A 25,005-nucleotide genomic window follows, 5' to 3' on the forward strand; every position below is an offset into this window, starting at 1 on the left:
CACACAGGGCTCACAGCCTTAATCCCCATTTATCAGCTGCGGTCACTGAGGCGCAGAGAAGTTAAGTGGCTTGTCCAAGGTCACACAGTAGATTAGTGGCAGAGCCGGGATCAGAACCCACGTCCTCTGACTCCCAAGCCCGTGTTTTTGCCGCTAGGCCGTGTTGTTTCTCATGCTGCTTGAAGAACTCTCGTTCTGTCCTACTAAATTCTAGGTCTTCGACCCTGCCTACCCAACCCCAACTCCGAGTCCCTGGCCTCCATCTCCCAAGCTGGTCTCGACCCGCTCTTTGCCTTTTAGGGGCTGAACAAAGTCTCATTGCTGAACGACCCTCTCATCCACCCACTAACTGAACTGCACTGACAGTTACTATGTGCCAAGCACTGTCCTAAGCGCTGGGGTAGATACAGGGTAGTCGGGTTGTGACCATCACCTGTTGTGATGGTCGAGCCTCAGCCCGGTCACAGAGACACCAGGCCAGAGAAACTACACGAGGAATCGATGATCGCGGTTTGCAGAGCACCACAATCACTCTCTCATCCCGGCTCAAGCATGATCCTACTGGAGCCGTGGATGCAGTAAGCGGGAAGAGGGGCAGAGGTGTGGCAGAGTGTGAAGTGCGCACTTGAATTTTCTATAGGAAATTGCTTTTTTTGGCCAACGGTACCACAGTAGCACCAGGGACTAGCTGGGGGTTGCCACCTTGGTAGCCACTGTGATCTTGTGTAGAGAAGCAGCATGACTGAGTGGAAAGAGCCCGGGCTTGGGAATCAGAGGTCGTGGGTTCTAATCCCGCCTCTGCCACTTATCTGCTGTGTGACGTGGGGCAAGTCACTTCACTTCTCTCTGCCTCAGTTACCTCATCTGTAAAATGGGGATTAAAAGTGTCAGCCCCACCTGGGACAACCCGATTATCCTGTATCTACCCCAGCGTTTAGGACAGTGCTTGGCACATAGTAAGTGCTTAAAAAATACCCTTATGATTATATTATTTTCCCTGTCCCCATTAACCAGCTCCAGCCCATCCCCTACAGGAGCTGCCTTAGGTGGTCCTACGGTCAGAAACCTTCAACACCGATGGCATGGCCCCAGCAGGGAGCCCCTTGGCCCCCATGGTGAGGTCAGAATCAGCACTGAATTGGGCTCTTCAGTGAGAAGTAAAAGACTGTGGGGAGACTATATCTGTAGGTGCCCTTAGGTATTTCAATTCATCACTACATGGCCTAGTAGATAGAGCACGGGCCTGGGAGTCAGAAGGTCATAGGTTCTATTCCTGGCTCTGCCACTTGTCTGCTATGTGACCTTGAGCAAGTCACTTCACTTCTCTGGGCTTCAGTTATCTCATCTGTGTAATGGGGATTAAGACCGTGAGCTCCAAATGGGACGGGGACTATGTCCAACTCCATTTCCTTGTATCCACCCAGCATTTAATACAGTGCCTGGCACAAACTAAGCACTTAACAAATACCATTATTATTATTATTTTTAATTAATGGTATTTATGCACTTACCGTGTGCAGAGCATTATATTAAAGCACTTGGAAGATACAATAGAGTTGATAGACACAATCACTGCCCTTGAGGAGCTTACAATCTAACTGGGGAGGTAGACATTAAAATAAATTACAGGAGGGGAAGTAGACTATAAGGATATGGATGGAAGTGTCATAGGGATGGAGTGAGTATCAATGAGAAGCAGCAGGCCTAGTGGAAAGAGCATGGGACTGGGAATTAGGGGACCTGGGTTCTAAACCTGGTTCCACCATTTACTTACTCTGGGATCTTGGGCAAGTCACTTAATTTTGTTAATAAAATGTACATCGCCTTGATTCTATTTAGTTGCCATTGTTTTTACGAGATGTTCTTCCCCTTGACTCTATTTATTGCCACTGTTCTCGTCTGCCTGTCTCCCACGATTAGACTGTAAGCCCGTCAGACGGCAGGGACTGTATCTGTTGCCGACTTGTTCATTCCAAGCGCTTAGTATAGTGCTCTGCACATAGTAAGCACTCAATAAATACTGTTGAATGAATGAACTATGTGCCTCAGTTTCCCCATCTGTAAAATGTTGTTTCAATACCTGTTTTCCCTCCTACTTAGACTGTGAGCCCCATATGGGATGGGGGGAATGTGCCTGACCTGGTTTTCTGGTCTCTACCCAAGAATTTAGTACAGTACGCTGCACCCAGTAAGCACTCAATAAATCAATCACGCTTACCGAGTGCTTACTATGTGCAGGGCACAGTACTAAGCACTTGGGAGAGTACAACACTACAATATAACAGACACATTCCCTGCCCACAACAAGTTACGGTCTAGAAAGGAAGATAATAATAATAATAATGTTGGTATTTGTTAAGCGCTTACTATGTGCAGAGCACTGTTCTAAGCGCTGGGGTAGATACAGGGTAATCAGGTTGTCCCACGTGAGGCTCACAGTTTTAATCCCCATTTTACAGATGAGGTAACTGAGGTACAGAGAAGTGAAGTGACTTGCCCAGAGTCATACAGCTGACAAATGGCAGAGCTGGGATTCAAACCCATGACTTTTGACTCCCAAGCCCGGGCTCTTTCCACTGAGCCACGCTGATTAAACGGCACTTAGTAAGTGCTTGCCAAATACCACAGTTATTATCTAATGTGCTGAAAAAGTACAGACTTCAAAGCAGAGGCGATGTAGAAGGTGAGGAGAATTGGGTGGGGAGGTAAGAGGTTAGTCAGGGAAGGCATCCTGGAGGAGATACAATTTTAACAGGGCTTTTAAAATGGGGAGAGGGATAATCTACCAGATAAGAGAGGGGAAGGAGTTCCAGGAGGAGGGAGGACGTGAGCAAGGGGTTGACAGTGAGAGAGAGATCGAGGTGCAGTAATTTGATGTTAGAGGAGCAAAGTATGCAAGCTGGGTTATAGCGGAAGAGGGGCGAGTATAGGGAGGAGGGAGAGAGGGCGTTCATCGAGTGCCTTAGTTTTGGAAGAAGAGAGGAGGTAACTGACAGAGATGAGAGTACAGCCTGCCCCTGTCGCTGCCTCTCTCGTCCCTCCCTGCCCAGAGTTCTGGGCCCGGAGGCTCCTGGAAACAGAGCTCCCTTTGAGAGCCCTGGGCGGTGACAGGGAGTCTCTGGAATGTGCCCTCTTCCTAGCTACTGTGACTCCATCCACACAAGCATTACTTTCTTCCCTCTGGTTCCTGGCTGGAAACCAGGGATCTGGGCTCCGTCCACCCCTCACGCACGCGGCTGCCTCTCAGACGGCGTGGGCCATCAGCGAGAGGAGAGACCCCGAGGCTCCCACGGTGCCGGGAAACTGGTCCGATCAGAGGCCCCAGGGAGAAAACCAGCATCCCCGCTGCCTCTGCTCACTCCAACGCAGCCTGCCCCGTGGACACATGCCAGTACACACACACACCCCCCCCCCCCACACACACAAGGACCCTCGCCCAACCCAAGCAAATGGCTTAGACTAGATTTATACCAACTAGCACATAAAGGACCAAAACCCAAATCTATGCCTTTTTACCCACACGACGGACTCCCTTCCCCCCACAAGATTCTCCGGTGGTTCCGGTCCCTCTCCTCCCAGAGGCCCTCTGGGAAGCAGGAGAGGAACTGATGGGGGAAGGGACATAAGGCCCAGCGGAGAGGAATATGGAGGCTCCAGGACCTGAGCCATACAAACCAAACTTTATTAAGAAAAGCAGATTAGCAATTAGCCCCGCACTGGGCAGCGATGGTGGAAACAGGAGGCAGCAGTCTGTTCGCCCCATCCGTCCTTCCCCATCCTCCCCTCATCCCGAGACACCACTCTGGGCCTGTGACACCGCAGATCAGATCCAGATCCGCCGTAAGAGCAGACAGATGAGGAAGAGGAGGGGCCTTGAGGGAAAGCCTGGAGCCTCGCACCTTTGGGAAGCTTTAAATGGGGCAAGACCAAGCTCCGCAGCCCAGAGAAGTGATGTCACTGGGCTGCTCCCTGCCCCCCGGCTTCTAGAAACTGGATTAGAGGGGAGGGGTCCTCTAAGAGGCACAGGGGCAACCTATTAGGCACCGGTTACATCTGGGAGACACAGAGGACAACTCTGGCCTCTGCAACATTAAGGACTAAGGCACATCTGGAAATCGAAGTCACCTGGGTGGCCATGGCATCCGAGAGACCACATAAAACATTTGACTTCTGGCCTGTAAGCAATACCACCGGCTAACCGGGGGGTGGGGAGTGACACAGGAAGCCTGAATTACGTGGAGGGCCACCTAAGAGGGGTTTTCCCCAGGTGGACAAAGTTGCACGACCCGCGTCCAACAAAATGGGGTCGGTCCAGCCCTGGGCGAGGGAGAGCAGAGAGCGGTGCCGTCCTGGCGGAGGGCTGTGTGTGTTCCCACACGAGAGCCTGGAAGAGATCAAGAACAGGCTCAGGTCGATGATGGAAAAATCCAGCCACCACTACTCTGAGGGCCGGAAGCCAGGGTGAGCGGAAAGCTGCCAGGAAGCAGTCAGTCAGCTGTGCCTCAGGGCTCGCCGGCCCCAGGCTGGCTGTGGCAAGGGTGATCGTCCGGCGGAGATGGACCGAAGGCGAGGTGCAGTGGATTCGGCTGGAATCTTCCTCTGGCTCTGCGCCGGGCTGCAACACAAGGAACAAGGTCAGACTTCCAAGTGGCCCCCGGGAAAGTACCCCAGTAACCCCCCCCCCCGTTGAGTCTCGGCCATGCCCCGTGACCCTGAGCTGGGGATCAAGGAACAACCACCATTTTGAGCCAGAGTGCTGTTCCTCACACCGGGCGGAGTCCAGCTGTCTGAGGGAACCCAGAGCTGAAGAAAGAGCCGTGTGCGGGGCCCAGTTGAGACCAAGGGTCTCCTTTCGACGAAAAGATCTACAACTTCCTAGAAGCAGCGTGGCTCGGTGGAAAGAGCCCGGGCTTTGGAGTCAGAGATCGTGAGTTCGAATCCCAGCTCTGCCACTTGTCAGCTGTGTGACTGTGGGCAAGTCACCTCACTTCTCTGTGCCTCAGTCACCTCATTTGTAAAATGGGGATTAAGACTGTGAGCCCCACGTGGGACAACCTGATTACCCTGTGTCTACCCCAGCGCTTAGAACAGTGCTCGGCACATAGTGCTCGGAGAAGCAGCGTGGCTCAGTGGAAAGAGCCCGGGCTTTGGAGTCAGAGGTCATGGGTTCGAATCCCGGCTCTGCCACTTGTCAGCTGTGTGACTGTGGGCAAGTCACTTCACTTCTCTGTGCCTCAGTTACCTCATCTGTAAAATGGGGATCTAGACTGTAAGCCCCACGTGGGACAACCTGATTCCCCTGTGTCTACCCCAGCGCTTAGAACAGTGCTCTGCACATAGTAAGCGCTTAACAAATACCAACATTACTATGGAGAAGCAGCGTGGCTCAGTGGAAAGAGCACGGGCTGTGGAGTCAGGGCTCATGAGTTCGAATCCCAGCTCTGCCACTTGTCGGCTGTGTGACTGTGGGCAAGTCACTTAACTTCTCTGTGCCTCAGTTCCCTCATCTAAAATGGGGATTAAGACTGTGAGCCCCACGTGGGACAACCTGATTCCCCTATGTCTACCCCAGCGCTTAGAACAGTGCTCGGCACATAGTAAGCCCTTAACAAATACCAACATTATTATTATTATTATTAGATAGTAAGAGCTTAACAAATACCAACATTATTATTATTATTAAGTCATGGATTCGAATCCCGACCCTGCCGCTTGTCAGCTGTGTGACTGTGGGAAAGTCATTTAACTTCTCTGTGCATCAGTTACCTCATCTGTAAAACGGGGATGAAGACTGTGAGCCTCACGAGGGACAACCTGATCACCCTGCATCTACCCCAGCACTTAGAACAGTGCTCTGCACATACAAAGCGCTTAACAAATACCGACTTCCTCCAGCCTGGAGGCGGCAAGGCTGAGACAGCCGTCCCGCTCTCCACCACTTCCTTGGTGGGCTTCATCCAAGTGACGCCACCCTCTCCAGCTCCTTCTCCTCTAGACCGTGAACTCGTTGTGGAACGTGTTTACCAACTCTGTTACACTGGACTCTCCCAAGTGCTAAGTATAGTACAATAAGCGCCCGATAAATACGATTGATTGCTTCACCCTCCACCTCGATCGGGCGTGGGATTCGTGGAGCCCCAGCCCAGGAGCTGAGGAAAAGGAGATGCAGAGCTGTGTCTAGGCTGTTTCAGGTCCTTCATTCATTCATTCGACAGTATTTATTGAGCGCTTACTGTGTGCAGAGCACTGTACTAAGCGCTTGGAATGGACAAATCGGCAACAGATAGAGACAGTCCCTGTCCTTTGGCGGGCTTACAGTCTGATCGGGGGAGACGGGCAGACAAGAACAATGGCAATAAGTAGAGTCGAGGGGAAGAACATCTCATAAAAACAATGGCAAATAAATAGAATCAGGGTGATGTACATCTCATTAAACAAAAGAAATAGGGCGATGAAGATAGATACAGTCGGGCGGACGAGTACGGTGCTGAGGGGGTGGGACGGGAGAGGGGGAGGAGGAGGAGAGGGAAAGGGGGGAGCAGAGGGTTTAGCGGCGGAGAGGTGAAGGGGGGGTGGAGGGAGCAGAGGGAAAAACAGGGGAGCTCAGTCTGGGAAGGCCTCTTGGAGGAGGTGAGCTTTAAAGGCAGGTCCTTTGAAGGCAGGTCCTTCCCTGCCTCCACCAGGGGTGCCCGGGGTTACGCCGAGTGGGAGGGGTGACACCCGGCTGTAGGTGGAGGGCAGACAACTCTTAACACCTCTCCCCCAGGCCATATGGAGAAGCATCAGTTTCCCCTCTGCTCCTGCTCTGTGGCCAGACTGTCCCCGGGGGCCCAGACTTAGCGTGTGGCTTTCTTCCAGCCTGCGACCTCAGCTCAGGAGAAGCCAAGAGATGCCCCAGCCACCACTGGGCTAGTAATAAGCGGCGTGGCTCAGTGGAAAGAGCACGGGTTTAAGAGTCAGAGGGCGTGGGTTCTAATCCCGGCTCCGCCACCCGTCAGCTGTGTGCCTTTGGGCAAGTCACTTCACTTCTCGGTGCCTCAGTTCCCTTATTGGGAAAATGGGGATGAAGACTGTGAGCCTCCCAGTGGGACAACCTGATTGCCCTGTATCTGCCTTAGCGCTTAGAAAAGTGCCCTACACCTAGTAAGCGTTTAACAAATACCAACATTATCATTATTATTATTACTATCAATAATAGTAGTATAGTATAATAGTATAATTATAATATTTATTAAGCACTTACTATGTGCCAGGCACTGTACTCAGCGCTGGAGTGGATACGAGCTAATCGTATCACAGTCCCTGTCCTAAGTGAAGCTCACGGTCTCAATCCCCATTTTCCAGATGAGATAACTGAGGCACAGAGAAGTGAAGCGACTTGCCCAAGGTCACAGAGCAGACAAGTGGTGGAGCCTGGATGGGAACCCATGGCCTTCTGACTCCCAAGCCCGGGCTCTCTCCGTTAAGGTTCTCTCCGTCTCAGCTACCAAAATCGGAGGGCAGGGACACGGGATAAGGTTTTGAATCCCGGCACTGCCACTTGTCAGCTGTGTGACTGTGGGCAAGTCACTTCACTTCTCTGGGCCTCTACCTCATCTGTCAAATGGGGATTAACTGTGAGCCTCACGTGGGACAACCTGATGACCCTGTACCTACCCCAGCGCTTAGAACAGTGCTCTGCACATAGAAAGCGCTTAACAAATGCCAACGTTAACTTTCGGAGCAGAAAGTCCTAGCCGTCCGCTTCCAGGGGAAGACCCTGGGTGCTCTCCGGGCAAAGCCCACCACCTAATCACCTCGGCCTCTTTCTCTAACGTCAGCCACTAGCTCTCCTCCCCCTGCGGCTGAAGCTGATTAATAGCAAAGACGCAGTCCACGTAAACAGAGAGTCTTGATTTCTCGGGCCAGAGCACGAGACCAAGCAACGGAACTGAGCCCCCAGCCAGCACAGACATGCCCAGTCCGACGCCCTCCGAGTTAGCCAGCAGTGCTCTCACAGAGGTAACGGCGGAAAAAAAATCCAAAATCCTCCCTGTGACCAGTAAAGTCATTTCAATCGGATATATTTTAAATGGTATTTATTAAGCGCTTAGTTTTATCAAGTGTTCTAGAAACAGCGTGGCTTAGTGGAAAGAGCCCGGGCTTGGGAGTCAGGGGTCGTGGGTTCCAATCCCGGCTCCGCCACTTGTCTGCTGTGTGACCTTGGGCAAGTCACTTAACTTCTCTGGGCCTCAGTTACCTCATCTGTAAAAATGGGGATTAAAAAATGTGAGCCCCACGTGGGACAATCCGATTACCCTGTATCTACCCCAGCGCTTAGAACAGTGCTCAGCACATAGTAAGCGCTTAACAAATACAATAATAATTATTATTATTATGTGCCAGGTACTGTACTGAGTGGTTGGTAGATACAAGCTAATCAAGCTGGACACAGTCCACAACCCGCACTGGGTTCACAGTCTTAATCCCCATTTTACAGATGAGGTAACAGGCACAGAGAATTTAAGAGACTTGCCCAAGGTCACACAGTGGACAAGTGGTGGAGCCGGGATTAGAATCCAGGTCCTTCTGACGCCCAGGCCCATGTTCTATCCACCTAGGCCTTGCTGTTTCTCATTTATTGAGCACAAAGTCAGTTTCAAATTCCCACCCACCCCAAAATGACCGATTTGCCTTCTTTTTCCTTTCCCTTCCCTAGGTACCTTCTGGTGGATGGGAAGACCTGTGTCCAACCAGGTTAGCTTGTATCTATCCTAGCGCTTAGAACAGTGTTTGACATGTAAGTGCTTAATAAATACCATCATTATTAAAACAAACTGAGAAATGGCCCAACCCTGGCAGCCAAAAGGGAGAACAGGAAGGAAGCAAAGGACTTGGATACGCCACAAACTGAATCCTAGTAATAATGATCTGGTAAGTGCTTACTTGTGCCAGGCCAGGTACCAAGCGCTGGGGTGGATACAAGCAAATCGGGTTGGACACAGTCCCTGTCCCACGTGGGGCTCACGGTCTCAATCCCCATTTTCCAGATGAGGTAACTGAGGCCCAGAGAAGTGACGTGACCTGCCCAAAGTCACATAGCAGACAGGTGGCAGAGCCAGGATTAGAACCCAAGATCTTCTGACTCCCAGGCCCGTGCTCTATCTGCTAGGCCACGAGAGTTGACTTGGTAGGGTCGGGCTCCACGGCTTGAAGTCGGATTCTGATTGGTCTGTTGAGAAGAGTTGTTCAAATGGTGTTTAAACAGTTGTTTAAACTGTGTCTACACCAAATTCCCAACTGCCACTCATCTGGAGTGGGTCTCGGTCAGAGTGAGAGGTTGTCAGGGCAACGGCTGGTCTGGAGCCTGGCCAGACTCTCCTCTCCACCTCTCTCCAGATGGAAAACCTGGGGGCAGATGTAGCTTTTCAGAACAGCTATCCAGGCTGGGCACACTGGAAGAGAAGTCGAGCAGTAGTCTCCTCTGTGCCAGCCCAACCTGACCCAGATGGGCATTTTGATCATACGTGAAGAGCATACAGATCACGGTAGGGCCTCCTGGCAAAACCACGGATGAGAAGAAGTACGGCCTAGTTGGAAGAGGATGGACCTAGGAGTCTTGATTCTATTTATTGCTGTTGTTTTTGTCCGTCCGTCTCCCCCGATTAGACTGTAAGCCTATCAGTGGGCAGGAACTGTCTCTATCTGTTGCCGATTTGTACATTCCAAGTGCTTAGTACAGTGCTCTGCACATAGTAAGCGCTCAATAAATACTATTGAATAAATGAGTCAAGGAACCGGGGTTCTAATCCCAGGTCTACCACTTGCCTGCTGTGTGACTTTAGGCAGGTCGCTTCTCGGTTTCTCAGGATTCCTTATCTGTAAAATGGAAACTCAAAATTTGTTCTCCTTCCTTTAGACTATGAGGCCCACGTGGGACAAATACTGCATCCAACCTGATGATCTTGTGTCTACCCCAATTCTTATAATAATAATAATGACGATGGCATTTGTTAAGCACTTACTATGTGCAAAGCACCGTTCTAAGCGCTGGGGGGGGGATACAAGGTGATCAGGTTGTCCCACGTGGGGCTCACAGCCATCATCCCCATTTTACAGATGAGGTAACTGAGGCACAGAGAAGTTAAGTGACTTGCCCAAAGTCACACAGCTGACAAGCGGCGGAGTCGGAATTTGAACCCATGACCTCTGACTCCCCAGCCCGTGCTCTTTCCACTGAGCCACACTGCTTCTCACAGTGCTTGGCATCTTGTAAATGTTTATCAACCACCACGATTATTATCATAAGGATTTGACTTTTGTATGTGGATGTCCCACAGGCACACAAATTTCACAGCATCTCTATTATTTCTTTGGCAACAACAGGATGGCAAGACTAGACAGCCCATGGTGAGAACAGAGATTTGGGAGACACCGGACCCGACCCAGCTTGGAATGGTCCAAAAGACTTCGCTAGCAAGTTCCTCACTTCGACTCTAAGGTGAAACCCAGATAAAGAAAAATTCACACTTTAGTACCCGTGCCTTGTCCGGCACCAAGCACAACTGTCTCTTCTATCACCCAGATAGACGCCTGCTGAAGCGAGAAGGCTCCCTAATTCCCCAACAGTGTTCTACCCAAAATGCATAATGAAAACACACGTTATAGGTGATCTAAGTGGACTCTTCTGTGGGAGGAGGTGTGGAGCGAAAGGGATTTTCTGTAGTCTAGGGACCCAGAGGGCTGAGCTACAGGATGAGGTTTCTTTCGAGCCCCATTTAATAATAAATAATACGAATAACGGTACTTAAGTGCTTTCTGTGTGCCGAGCACTGTTCTAAGCGCTGGAGTAGATACAAGTTAATCAGGTTGGGCACAGTCCCTGTCATTCATTCATTCAATAGTATTTATTGAGCGCTTACTATGTGCAGAGCACTGTACTAAGCGCTTGGAATGAACAAGTCGGCAACAGATAGAGACAGTCCCTGCCGTTTTACGGGCTTAGTAGGGCTCACACTCTCAATTTCTATTTTACAGATGAGGTAACTGAGGCAAAGAGAAGTAAAGTGACTTACCCAAGGTCACACAGCAGACGTGACTCCCAAGTTCATGCTCTATCCACTAAGCCATGCTGCTTCCCCTTCCACCTCTACGACCTCTCCCAACCCTCCCCCTTCCCCCCACCAGGCATAAACACTCATCCATCCATCACGCTCATATCCCCAAGCAAATCCTTACCTTCCGGGGGCTCCCACAGCCAAACATCGATCTCAAACCCGAGATGACCTTCTCCCTGTGCCTCCATATCCGCCCGACTGAGCTGGGTCCACGTGGCACAGAGACACGGGGGCCTCCTCTCTGTGAGCCCAGATCCAAGAGCCTGTTCATCATTAGAGGTGACAAATGTTTCTAGTGACAGAGTCCTTTTTTCCAGAGAGGCAACAGACTTGCATCACAGTCTTGCACCTATCAGACCGAGAAGGAATCTTGATAGAGAAGTCGCCACTCTTCCCACAAGGACTGAAAGTAGCGGCCGACTCCACTCTCTGTGTGTCCTCCACCCACTTGTGCCTCCCCTTACCCCCCGTCGTCCATCTGTTTGCCCTGGGTTTGTTCTGCAGACAGTCATCCAGGTCTCCCCTCGCGGATGATCCCACCCCACCTCTGGGCATTTCCTTAACGAAGCTTGGGAGCTGCCAACATGGAATTCCAAAGTCTCTCAACCGGGCAGAGACAAGAGAAAGCTTGATTTGCACTGTTGAATGATCCTCTACCACCCACCCACTCACACGTTCTTAATCTGGAGGGAGAGAAGATATTGACAAGTTTCTCATTTACCTTTGCCATTTTGGGTAGGGTTCTACCTGTTTCACAGAGCTGTGACACAATGAGAACTGAGCATCTCAGAAGCTTAGGCCTCCCAGTTACCATTATAACTGGAGACACTGGAGAGAGGGAGGGCATAGGGTGGATGCCGCCTCCATCACCGTTCTCCCTGGTCCGGGTCCACCCAGACCCGGATCCCAGGGAAAATAAATTAAATTAATCTCCATTTCACAGAGTTCATTCTTTTCTTCCTTCTATCCCCTAAATACCCTCTTTAGCTTTTAAGGTTCCATTTTTTTGTCCCAAGCGTGTTCCCCCCGGATCCACCGTCAGCACCAAGCCGAGGCTTCGGTCAGGGATGTCCCTCCTCCCCTGAACCCAAAAGGTCCCAGGGCCCCTCTGCTGAAGGAGTGCCCCTCGGCCAAAACTTCCACCAGGGCCCTCTCGTTTTGCAGCTTAGCCACCCTGCCCAGGACCCAGGACCCAGGACCAGAGACTTGCCGGATGCCGGAGTGACACTGGAGCAGATTCTGAGCTTCCTCTACCTGCTCCGTGGGAGCCCCCTTGTCTGTACCCTTCGCCCCTGTTTACCTCTGAACAAACATTAAAGAAAGTTTCTTCCTGGCATGTGGGAGCGGAGAAGGACTGGACAGGGATGGGAGTGGGAGTCCATAAGAGCAGGAAGGAGTGACCTAATGGAAAGAGCAAAGGCCTTAGAGTCAGAGGACTTGAGTTCTGATTCCGGCTCTGCCATTTGCCAGCTCTGTGACTTTGGGCAAATCACTTTGTGCCTTAGTTTCCTCATCTGTAAAATGAGGACCGAGACTGGGAGCCCTTTAGAGGACAGGTACTGTCACCAACCTAATGATCTTGTACCTATCCCAGGGCGTGGTACTGTGCCTGGCACATAGTAAGCACTTAACAAATACCACGATTATTATTATTCCTATTAAAGAGTGGGCTGCCTCGGCCAGGTTCCCGAGCTTCCCCAGAAACGTCCCAGGCCCGAACTGTGGCTCCGGGAGGGTCGGGGGCCCGTGGCTGCGGCCGGTGGTTACCCCAGGCGTTCTCGAGCGGCTCTCTGGACTGCCGGTCTCCGGAAGGGCCTGCCCTCTCCAGATGGGGGTCTCTCCCCGCCGGGGCGAGGTCGGGGCGGCCTGTCGGGGGCAGCTCTCCCAGAGACCCGGCTTCCCAGCCCACGGTCCGATCTTTGGAGGCCTCGGGCTAGGCCCCCTGGGCTCCTTCGCCGTGTCCGGCCCAGGGCAGGCCCTGCCCAGGGCCTGAGTTAGAGGTGGCCCCGAGGGACAAGCGGTCGGGAAAGCGGATGGGGAAAGGGTCCGAGGTCCATCTTCGAGGCTCTCCGCGGACCCCGATCTCCACGAGTCCATTTCTCCGGGCCCGGTGGCCGCCTTCAAGCCCATCTCCCTGGCTTCCCGGGCACTTGTCCGTGGGCCCTGGGCTGGAGTGGGGGGCCTTCGATCCATCGATGACGTCCCTCTGGATTCTGCTGGCCATGCCCAGGAGGGGCAGGGAGTGTCTGTCCAAGTAGGGGTGAGGGCGGAGGAGGGGACAGCCTCGGAGAAGGGGCAAGGGGCAGGGGCAGCCGGGTCTCCTCCAGGAGAGCGAGAGATGGGTCCTCCGGCCTCCCTCCCGGCCGGTCCCGGTCCCCCTCCAGGTCACACCAGGTCCGAGCGTCCCCGGCATCTCCGACAGGAGCCGGTCAGGGCGGACAGCAGGTAGAGCAGGACGCAGAGGCAGCCGCAGACCGAGGCGGCCAGGAAGGCTTGATAGGCACAGGGCAGGTGGTAGTCTTTGAGGTTGCAATAGCTGTTCTTCTGCGTCTGCTCGATCATGATGCCCGCGGCCGCCCCGTAGAGCCCGGAGGCCAGCAGGTCGTGGATGATGTTGGTCAGCAGCCAGTGGGAGCCCAGCAGCGGGACCAGGTGGTGCTGGCCCAGCAGGGTGAGGAAGTAGAGGGCCAGAGTGAGCAGCCAGAAGAGCACGGACACGAAGAGGGCAAAGTGCACGGGGCCCTGGTACCTGCTGGAGGCGATGGTCACCCAGAAGGCGGCTCCGGCCAGCAGCTGCAGGACCCGCAGGACACCCAGGACGCTCCGCAGGAAAGGCCGCTGCAGGCTCGGTGAGGTCCGGCCTGTGGCCACCGGAGGAGGGGGCTGCCTCGGGGGCGGAGGGGGCATGGCCCCGGGACCCGGCAAGACCAACCACCCACCGGCCGACCGATGGACCCAAGGAAGGACGGGCGGGGCCCGGCTCGGCCTCTGTCTCTTGCAGAGAGGCCTCGGCTTCCCGCCCGGAGTCCAAGGGCTGCCTGCCCACTTTCTCCCTCCCTCCCTCTCTCTCTCTGTTTGTCTTTCTCTCTCTTTCTGTCTCTGTCTCTCTTTTCCACTCTCTTTCTGTCTCCCTGTCCCTTTCTCTCTCTCTCTCCCTCTCCCTTTTCTTTCTCTCTCCCTCTCCCACTCTCTTTCTGTCTCTCTGTCCCTCTCTCTCCCTATCTGTCTCTCTCTCCCTCTGTCTCTGCCTATCTCTCTGTCTCTCTCTCCAACTCTCTTTCTGTCTCTCGCTCTGTCCCTCTCTCTCTCTGCCTGTCTGTCTCTCTCTGCCTGTCTGTCTCTCTCTGCCTGTCTGTCTCTCTCTACCTCTCTGTCTCTCTGTCCCTCTGTCTCTCTCCCACTCTGTGTGTCTCTCTCTCCCTCCCCCTCTCTTTCTGTCTTTCTCTCCCTCTCTCTGTCTCTCCCTCCTCTTTCTCTCTTCCCCCTCTTTCTGTCTCTCTTTGTCTCTCTCCCACTCTCTGTCTATTTCTGTCTGTCTCTCTCCCCCCTCCCCACCCCTTTCAACTCTTCTTCTTTCCACCCTCCCCTTCCTCTACCCAACTCTCCACCCTTCCTTCCTTTCTCTCCTCCCTCCAGCCCCCCTCTCACTCTCCCCCTATTCCAGCCCTCCTCTCTCCTCCCCTGGCCCTCCTCTCTCCTCCCTCCTCCCCGCCCTCTTTACTTTCCTCTCCACCACTGGCGCAGCAGTCTGGCCCCCAGCCCCCCTTTTTCCGTTATCTCTCTCGCTGCACTTCTTTCCGACCCTCCCCTTCTCCCTTTCCTCCAATGCCCAGCCCCTCGTGGGCAGGGCAAATGGGCCACCTCCGGGCCCTGGTCCTTCTCCTCTTTCCCGCACAGCTGGAAAATGCGCTCCGGCCTTCCGCCTTTCCCCCTGAACTTCTGGTCTGCTTTTATTTCGTTTTTTTTTTCCCCCGGAATCAGCCTGGAAAGTGCCTGGCTGCTCCAGAGAGGCAGAGGAATAAACTTCCTTCTTTGGAGTGTTCTGCATTTATATTTGTTCAGCCAGACCTGTTGCTTTTCCCCCTGCCCGCCTAACTGGTACCTCTTTCTCTTCCCTGCCAAAGGCACGGTTATTGCCCAACTTCAGGGCCAGCATCCGCAATCGGCCCTGGCAATAACAGAACGTGTGGGAAGGGGGAAGGAGAGGGAAGTACAGGGAACAATCCTACTTTCAGATTGAAGCCTGGACTCCCCAAAGCCTCTGGCCCAGCCTGTCCCTTTAGATAATAATAATGATGGTATGTATTAACTGTTAAGCACTTACTATGTGGCAGGCAGTACTATTCATTCATTCAATAGTATTTATTGAGCACTTACCAGGTGCAGAGCACTGTACTAAGTGCTTGGAATGTACAAATCGGTAACAGATAGAGACAGTCCCTGCCCTTTGATGGGCTTACAGTACTAGGAGCTGGGGTGGATACAAGCAAATCGGGCTGGACACAGTCCCTGTCCCACATGTGGCTCACAATCTTAAAGGGAGAAGTAGCGTGGTTTAGTGGAAAGAGAACGGGTTAGGGAGTCAGAGGACGTGGGTTCTAAGCCCGGCTCTGCCGCTTGTCTGCTGGGTGAACTTGGGCAAGTCGCTTAACTTCTCTGTGCCTCAGGTACCTCATTTGTAAAATGAGGATTAAGACTGTGAGCCCCATGTGGGACAACCTGATTACTTTGTATCTACCCCAGCACTTAGAATGGTGCTTGGCACATTGTAAACGCTTAACAAATACCATCATCATCATCAATCCCCAATTTACAGAAGAGGGAACTGAGGCACAGAGAAGTGAAGTGACTTGCCCCAGGTCACACAGCAGATAAGTGGCAGAGTAGGGATTCTGACTCCCAGGCTCGTGCTCTAGCCACTATGCCATGCTGTTTCTCTATTTTAGATGAAGTAGAAGCGAAGTTTTGATGAAGTAGAGGCAAAGTATGGGCTTTGCTCCCAACCTAGAATTTTGCTTGGGAGTCAACTAGTAGCCAGGGTAGATAGATCAATCAATCATTCATTCGATTACATTTATTGAAGGCTTACTATGTGCAGAACATTGTACTAAGCGCTTGGGAGAGTACACTTTAAAAGAGTTGATGATGACGATGATGGTGGTATTTGTTAAGCACTTACTATGTGCAAAGCACTGTTCTAAGCCCTGGGGGGGATACAAGGTGGTCATTTTGTCCCACAAGGGGTTCACAATCTTAATCCCCATTTTACAGATGAGGGAACTGAGGCACAGAGAAGTGAAGTGACATGTCCAAGTCACCCAACTGGAACCCAAGACCTCTGACTCGCAAGCCCGGGCTCTTTCCACTGAGCCACGCTGCTTCTTATTCCCTGCCCACAACGAGCTCACTGTCTAGAGGGGGAGACAGACATTCGTAAAAATAAGGGAATTAAATTAAATTACAGATACATATGTAAGTACTGTAGATCCCCCTAAAGTGGGAATGGAGGGTTCCTTGTAGAGGTAATAATGATGGAAATTGTTAAGCACTTACTGTTCGCCCAGCGCTGGCGTTCAAAGCCTTACTGAGAGTTCACCTCCTCCGGGAGGCCTTCCCAGACTGAGCTCTCCCTTTCCCTCTGCTCCTCTTCCCCTCCCCATTCCCCTTTCTCCCTCCTTCCGCTCTTCCCCCTTCCCTTCCCCACAGTACTTGTGGATATTTGCATATATTATTTATTAATCTATTTATTTTGTTAATAATGTGTATATATCTATGATTCTATTTATCTTGATGGTATTGATGCCAGACTACTTGCTTTGCTTTGTTGTCTGTCTCCCCCATTTAGACTGTGAGCCCGTAGTTGGGCAGGGATCGTCTCTGTTACCTAACTGTACATTCCAAGCGCTTAGGACAGTGCTCTGCACATAGAAAGCGCTCAATAAATACGAGTGAATGAACGAATGAAAGGTTATCGGGTTGGACACGGTCCCTGTCCCACACGGGCTCACAGTCGTGATCCCCATTTTACAGATGAGGGAACTGAGGCCCAGAAAAGTGAAGTGACTTGCCTAAGGTCACACAGCAGACAAGTGGCAGAGCCAGGATTAGAACCCAGGGCCTTCTGGCTCCTAGGCCCGTGCTTTATCCACCAGGACACGCTGTTTCTCTAGAGGAAAGCCACACAGCACTTCATTCCTTGCAGGCCCCTGGAGTTTGGGCCAAATCCACACCTGAAAGAAGAGCTAAAGGCAGGAGGAAAACGCTGGATCTGCAGCGCAGCTGTAGGACAGCTGGAGATGGAGCCGATTCAGGGTAGCTGTCCACGTGGCAGCCCAGGCCGCCCTGACTCCATCCGTTTCTGTCTGATCCTTTCCTGTCCCTAAAGAGCACTTTTCTCTCCAGAGGGCTGACGCAGCAGGGCCCAGGGCTCCGGATTTGGGGGGACACCATTGAGGTGAGTTCCACCGTCCCCATCCCCGAGGAGCCGGGAGCAGGGGGAGCCAGGGAAGAACACAAGTTTCGGCCGCACCAGTACTTGGCCTCTCCCCCAGCCAGCGGCTGCTGCTGTGCGGCTGGACGCTGTGGCGGAGGCTGGGAGGGAGAGGAGCACTCCGGCCCCCCACCCTCACCCCCACTCCCCATTTCTTCTGCCGAACCCTGCTGCTAAGCGAAATCGTGCAGTCCCACCAGGCAGAACATTCATTCGTTCATTCAATCGTATTTATTGAGCGCTTACTATGTGCAGAGCAGTGTACTAAGAGCTTGGAATGTACAATTCGGCAACAGATAGGGACAATCCCTGCCCAACAACGGGCTCACAATCTAGTCAGGTCCCGTTTTCAAGTCCCATCCCACCACTTAAAAATTGCCTGCTGGGACTTCCTAAAGAGGCGCTTTGGGCCAGGCGACAGAAATGCCCGGCATGTATGGCAGATGGTGCCGTGCTGCCCACCCTCTGCCTCCTCTCTCAGTCAGTGGTATTTATTGAGAAGCAGCATGGCCTGGTGGCAAGAGCACCGGCTTGGGAGTCAGAGGACCTGGGTTCTAATCCCAGCTCCACCACTAGTCTGCTCTGTGACCTTTGGCAAGTCGCTTAACCTCTCTGTGCCTCAATTCCCTCACGTGTAAAATGGGGATTAAGATTGTGAGCCCCATGTGGGACTGTGTCCAATCTGATGTGCTTGTTTCCACCTCAGTGTTTAGAATAGGGCTAGGCATACAGTAAGCACTTAAAAATACCACTATTATTAATGAGCATTTACTGTGTGCAGAGAACTCAACTCCGCATCGAACAGAAACTCCTCACCATTGGTTTTAAAGCACTCAAAGGCCTCGTCCCCTCCTACCTCACCTCACTACTCTCCTACTGCAACCCAGCCCGTTCACTGCACTCCTTCTCGTGCTAACCTCCTCCCTCTACCTCCATCTCATCTGTCCTGCCGCTGACCTCTCGCCCACGTCCCGCCTCTGGCTCCGTTCGCCCTTCCTCTTCATATCCGACGGACCGCAGAGTTGGTAGTCGCATTCCCTCCCCAAAAAGAGCTTAGAGACTAGAGACCCTCCCCTTCTGGAGGCCGTTAGGAAGAGGATAAGCAGGGACTCAAAGGTGAGAGAGTCTAAAAAGAGGTCCGGTGAACGAGCTGATAGGATGGAGGGACGAGTGGAGGAAGATGGAAGTTTTCCAACCATGTAGAAAAAGGCAGGAGGAGCCAAGAGAGTAGAGCCAGAAAATGTGTGAGGTATAAAGGCTGGACTTCGTTATTGGGGTGGAGGCTCTGAAATGGGTACAATTCTTCACGAAAGACTGCAAGGCCCTCAGGGGGATTGGAGAAATGGGACCAGCCCTGAACTAGTCTAAGAAAGATATGCTAGCGCCGCCCCTCTGAGAGCTGTTATTTTTAGCTTTGTGGATTCCAGGAAGCATTCCTACGAACTTTACAGCAAACTCTCTCTGGGGAGTTGTAACAAGAAAAACTAACCCTTTGGGTTCCCAGGTTGGCACCTTTCCAAATGTCCAACTTGTATGGTAAACAGGACAGAGAGCAGCTGGAGAAAATACCTGGGAGGATACTTCCATCGATCAACAGTATTTACTGACCCCCTCAGCGTGTGCAGAGCACTACTGTAAAAGCCTGGAAAGTGCAATATAATAGAGTTGGTGATTGAGAGCGTGATCCCGCCCTTAAGGAATTTACGGTCAGTGGGAACTGCCCTTGCCTTGTTTGCTTCCCTCCTCTCCAGCTGCTACAAGAGAGTCTCCTTTGGAAAGGGAAACAGCTGGACTCAGTGAGACACTTTGTCTCCTAGACTCCATCCTAGAACCTGCCTCGGTTCTCTTAAACTCTTGGACCGTGGCCACGGTCACCCACTCCCCTGGATTCAACTTTCATCCTTAAACAGGAGGCCCAAAAGTTCACCCAAGTACCTCTGAACTCCCTCCCTCTACAGACATCTCAAAAAGCATGAAGCAGCATGGCTTAGCAAGACTGAGCTCCTCATCTTCCCTCCCAAGCCCGGTCCTCTCCCAGACTTCCCTATCACCGTGGATGGTACGACCATCCTTCCTGTCTCTCAGGCCCGCGATCTCGGTGTCATCTTTGACTCTTCGCTCTCGTTCACCACACACATCCTATCCGTTACCGAGACCTGCCGGTTTCACCTTTACAATATCTCCAAGATCCGCCCTTTCCTCTCCACCCAAACGTCTACCTTACTGCTACGGGCTCTCGTTATATCCCGGCTAGACTACCGTGTCGGCCTTCTCCCTGATCTCCCTTCCTCCTCTCTCACCCCGCTCCGGTCTATTCTTCACTCCGCTGCCCGGCTCGTCTTCCTGCAGAAACGATCTGGGCCTGTCACTCCCCTTCTTAAACACCTCCGGTGGTTGCCTATCGACCGCCGCTCCAAACAAAAACTCCTCACTCTAGGCTTCAAGGCTCTCCATCACCTTGCCCCTTCCTACCTCTCCTCCCTTCTCTCTTTCTACCGCCCACCCCGCACGCTCCGCTCCTCCGCCGCCCACCTCCTCACCGACCTCCTTACCGTCCCTCGGTCTCACCTATCCCGCCGTCGACCCCTGGGCCACGTCCTCCCGTAGTCCTGGAATGCCCTCCCTTTTCACCTCAGACAATCTAATTCTCTTCCCCTCTTCAAATCCCTACTTAAAACTCACCTCTCACTTTCTCCAAGAGGCCTTCCCAGACTGAGCTCCCCCCTTTTTCCCTCTGCTCCCTCTACCCCCCCCCACCTCTCCGCAGCTAAACCTTCTTCTCCCCCCTTTCCCTCTCCTCCTCCCCCTCTGCCATCCCACCCCTTCAGCACCGTGCTCGTCCGCTTGACTGTATATATCTTTATCACCCCATTTATTTTGTTAATTTTGTTTAATGAGATGTACATCACCCTGATTCTATTTAGTTGCCATTGTTTTTATGAAATGTTCTTCCCTCTGACTCTATTTATTGCCATTGTTCTCGTCTGCCTTTCTCCCCCGATTAGACTGTAAGCCCGTCAAACGGCAGGGACCGTCTCTATCTGTTGCCGACTTGTTCATTCCAAGCGCTTAGTACAGTGCTCTGCACATAGTAAGCGCTCAATAAATACTATTGAATGAATGAAATGATGTCGATGATGATGAAGATGATGGCATTTGTTAAGCGCTTATTATGTGCCAAGCACTGTTTTTTTAATAATATTTGTTAAGCACTGACTATGTGCCAAGCACTGTTCTGAGCACTGGGGTAGATACAAGGTCATCAGGGTGTCCCACGTGGGGCTCACAGTCTTAATCCCCATTTTACAGATGAGGCAATTGAGGCACAGAGAAGTTAAATGGCTTGCCCAAGGTTGCACAGCGGACAATTGCGGAGGCAGGATTAGAACCCACATCCTCTGACTCCCAAGCCCTTGCTCTTTCCACTAAGCCACGCCGCTTCTCTTGAGCACAGGCCTGGGCGTTGGAGGACCAGGTTCTAATCCCGCCTTTGTCAGATGCATGCCAGATTCCAGATGCCGGCTTTGTGACTTTGGACGACCCACTTAACTTCTCTGGGCCTCAGCTACCTCATCTGTAAAATGGAGATTCAGTTCTCCTCCCTCTAATTTAGACCGTGAGCCCCAAGTGGGACAGGGACTGTGTCCAACCTGATAAACCTTGATCTACCCCAGAACTTAGAACGGTGCTTGACATATAGCAAGCACCAGTGCTTGACACGTAGTAAGTACTTAACAAATGCCATAAAAAAATCCTATTCTACAGACCTCTCAATGTGCAACCAACTCTGAATCATCCGAGTCAGACTAGTAATAGTAGTAATCATTGAGCACTCAGTACAGTTCACTGTCCTAAGAGCTTGGGAAGTCCAAAGTAATGAAATGACACACTCCCTGCTCCACAAGGAGCTCACTCTCCCAGAGTAAACATTAAAATACTTTCATTCATTCATTCATTTGTATTTATTGAGCGCTGACAGTGTGCAGAGCACTGTATTAAGCGCTTGGAGTGTACAGTTCAGCGACCGAGAGAGACGATCCCCTCCCACGACGGGCTCACAGTCTAGAAGGGGGGAGACAGACAGCAAAACAAGTAAACGGGCATCAGTAGCATCACTAGAAATAAATAGAATTATAGATGTATGCACCTCATTAATAGAAATAAATAGAATTAGAGATATGTACATATATACACAAGTGCTGTGGGGCGGGGAGCGAGTCTGGGCGATGGGGAGGGGGAGCTGAGGAAAAGGGGGGCTCAGCCTTAGTCTACTTGTAACTAGAGTGATCAAGCCACCACTTCTGCTCCACAACCCGCTCCCGACCACCCATGTCGACCGTGGGCAGCACCACCACGTCGCTAACTTCACAAGCCTTAAACTGCAATCGTTTTAGATTCTGCACTTTTTGTTCCACACACAGTTATTACGTGGCCGGAACCTGCCTTTTTTTTCTCCTAAACATCCCTGATATCTAGCCCTTCCTCTTGATGGTGACGATGATGCCATTTGTTAAGCGCGTACTATGTGCCAAGCACAGTTCCAAGCGCTGGGGGGGAATACAGGGTAATCAGGTTGTCCCACATGGGGCTCACAGTCTTAATCCCCATTTTATAGATGAGGTCACTGTTGAAGTGACTTGCCCAAAGTCACACAGCTGACAAGTGACAGATTCGGGATTAGAACCCATGACCTCTGACTCCCAAGCCCGGGCTCTTTCCACTAAGCCACGCTGCTTCTCATAGTTGTGGTCGCAGTTGTCGTTCTGCCCTGAGTATCTCTCATAATAAGAATATTAATGATGGTATTTGTTAATCACTGTTCTAAGCGTTGGGGGAGATTCGAGCTAATCGGGTTGGACGTAGTCCCTGTCCCACGTGGGGCTCACAGTCTTAATCCCCATTTTCCAGTGGAGGGAACCGAGGCCCAGAGGGCAGCACGGCATGGTGGATAGAACACGGGCCTGGGAGTCATAAGGTCTTGTGTTCTAATTCATTTATTCACTCAATAGTATTTATTGAGCGCTTACTATGTGCAGAGCACTGTACTAAGCGCTTGGAATGGACAATTCGGCAACAGATAGAGACAATCCCTGTCCAATGACGGGCTCACAGTCTAATCGGGGGAGACAGACGGACAAAAACAAGACAACATAATCACGATAAATAGAATCAAGGGGATGTACACCTCATTAACAAAATAAATAGGCAATAAAATAAATAGGGTAATAAAAATATATACATACGAGCACAGTGCTGAGGGGAGGGGAAGGGAGAGGGGGAGGAGCAGAGGGAAAGGGGGGAAATCCCGGCTCTGCCACTTGTCTGCTGTGTGTGTGACCTCGGGCAGGTCACTTCACTTCTCTGGGCCTCAGTTACCTCATCTGGAAAATGGGGATTCAGACTGTGAGCCCCACATGGGACAACCTGACTACCTTGTATTTACCCCAGAGCTTAGAACAGTGCTTGATAATAATAATAATAATAATATTGATAATAATGGCATTTGTTAAGCGCTTACTATGTGCAAAGCACTGTTCTAAATGCTGGTACATGATAAGCGCTTAACAAATACCATAATAGTAATAACTGTTATTATTATTAAGTGAGGTGACTTGCCCAAGGTCACACAGCAGACAAGTGGCAGACCCAGGATTAAAACCCAGGTCCTTCTGATTCCTAGGCTTGTGCTCTATCCACTAGGCCATGAGCAACGACCTACTTCTCATTTTCAGTTTCACCTTCCTCAGTGTGGTTACTAAAATTGTTTTCTGTGTTTGGTGCCTGAAAAGGGAGATTCCACTGAGTCAGGTCACTGGTTTAGGGTTAATATTCACTCCACCCCAGGCGTGCCTTCCTCTTTCACTCACTGTCTTGAGCATAGCCATTCTAGGATAACAATAATAATAATTGTGGTATTTTTTAAGCACTTACTATGTGCTAAGTACTATCCTAAGAGCTGGGGGTAGATATAAGCTCACCTCTTCCAGGAGACCTTCCTGAGAGCTCACCTCTTCCAGGAGGCCTTCCCAGACTGAGCCGTCCCTTTCCCTCTGCACCCTCCTCCCCATTGCTCCTTCTCCCTCTCTTTGCTCTACCCCCCATCCCCACCCCACAGCACTTGTGTATATATGTACATATTTATATTTCTAATTCTATTTATTTTTTATTAATGATGTGTATAGGTCTATAATTCTATTTATTTGCAATGATGCTACTGATGCCCGTTTACTAGTTTTGATGTCTGTCTCCCCCCTTTTAGACTGTGGGCCCATTGTGGGCAGGGATTGTCTCTATTTGTTGCTGAATTGTACTTCCCAAGCGCTTAGTACACTGCTCGGCAAACAGTAAGTGCTCAATAAATATGACTGAGTAAATTAATCAGGTGGGACCCAGTACCTGTCACTCATTCTTTCTTTTAATCGTATTTATTAAGCGCTTGCTGTCTGCAGAGCACTCTACTAAGCGCTTGGGAAAGTACAATACAACAATAAACGGTGACATACCCTGCCCACAAAGAGCTCACAGTCTAGAGGCGGGGAGACAGGCGTCAGTAAAAATAAAGAAAATTACAGATATCTGCTTAAGTGCTGTGGAGCTGTGGGGTGGGGGAGAGCAAAGGGAGAAAATCAGGGAGATGCAGAAGAGAGTGGGAGATGAGGAAAAGTGTGGGGCTTAGTCTGGGAGGGCCTCTTGGAGGAGATGGGCCTTCAATAAGGCTTTGAAGGGAGGGAGAATAATTGGCGGATTTGAGGAGGGAGGGCGTTTCCGGCCAGGGGCAGGACATGGGTCGGGGTAGGCCCACATGGAGTCCCACACGGAGCTCATATTCATGCCCCATGTTATAGATGAGGTATCTGAGGCCCAGAAAAGTGAAGTGACTTGCCCGAGGTCACATAGCAGACAGGTGGCAGAGCCGGGATTAGAACCCAGGATCTTCTGAGTTCCAGGCCCGGGTTCTATCCTCTATGCCATGCCGCTTCAAGGAGTAGAAAAAGGGCAGCTGGACACGTGGTGGTGAGAACCGGGAGAATTAGCCTTGTGTAGCCCCAAGTTCAACACGATTCCCCTCAGTGAGGCTTCAGGAAAGGCCCTTGGGAACAGTCACCCATTAAAACTTCTGTCTTCTGGGCCTACTACGGGAAAATTAAGAAGCTCAATGGAAAGAGCCCGGGCTTGGGAGTCAGAGGTCGTGGGTTCGTATCCCATCTCTGTCACTTGTCAGCTGGGTGACTGGGGGCAAGTCACTTAAGTTCCCTGTGCCTCAGTTCCCTCATCTGTAAAATGAAGATGAACTGTGAGCCTCATATGGGATGACCTGATGACCCTGTATCCACCCCAGCGCTTAGAACAGTGTTCGGCACATAGTAAGCGCTTAACAAATACCAACATTAGTAATACCGGCTCTGCCAATTGCCTGCT

General features: G+C 51.5%; 1 protein-coding gene and 2 long non-coding RNA genes across 4 annotated transcripts; 1 reads left to right on the top strand and 2 right to left on the bottom strand.

Annotated features, from left to right (window-relative positions):
- Positions 1-3,661: 3,661 nt before the first annotated feature.
- On the bottom strand, positions 3,662-12,268 carry LOC114810288. The gene is made up of 2 exons (XR_003758006.2): positions 11,218-12,268; positions 3,662-4,615 (listed from the first exon to the last, which is right to left on the bottom strand). It is a non-coding gene; the product is annotated as an uncharacterized LOC114810288 (long non-coding RNA).
- LOC114810289 lies at positions 4,478-12,340 on the top strand. Of its 2 annotated transcripts, none has more exons than XR_003758007.2 (3): positions 4,478-4,634; positions 10,366-10,480; positions 12,261-12,340. It is a non-coding gene; the product is annotated as an uncharacterized LOC114810289 (long non-coding RNA). The 2 variants fall into 2 exon arrangements; XR_005659881.1 differs by lacking the exon at positions 12,261-12,340 and adding an exon at positions 11,017-11,050.
- A 340-nt stretch (positions 12,341-12,680) lies between these two features.
- On the bottom strand, positions 12,681-14,204 carry MARVELD1 (MARVEL domain containing 1). Its single transcript, XM_007660685.4, has one exon. It carries the CDS (start codon positions 14,001-14,003, stop codon positions 13,482-13,484), a length of 522 nt encoding a protein of 173 aa, XP_007658875.1. The 5' UTR covers positions 14,004-14,204; the 3' UTR covers positions 12,681-13,481.
- Between the last annotated feature and the right edge of the window lie 10,801 nt (positions 14,205-25,005).

Source organism: Ornithorhynchus anatinus, chromosome 3 (assembly GCF_004115215.2).
Source record: "Ornithorhynchus anatinus isolate Pmale09 chromosome 3, mOrnAna1.pri.v4, whole genome shotgun sequence".
Lineage (NCBI taxonomy): Eukaryota > Metazoa > Chordata > Mammalia > Monotremata > Ornithorhynchidae > Ornithorhynchus > Ornithorhynchus anatinus.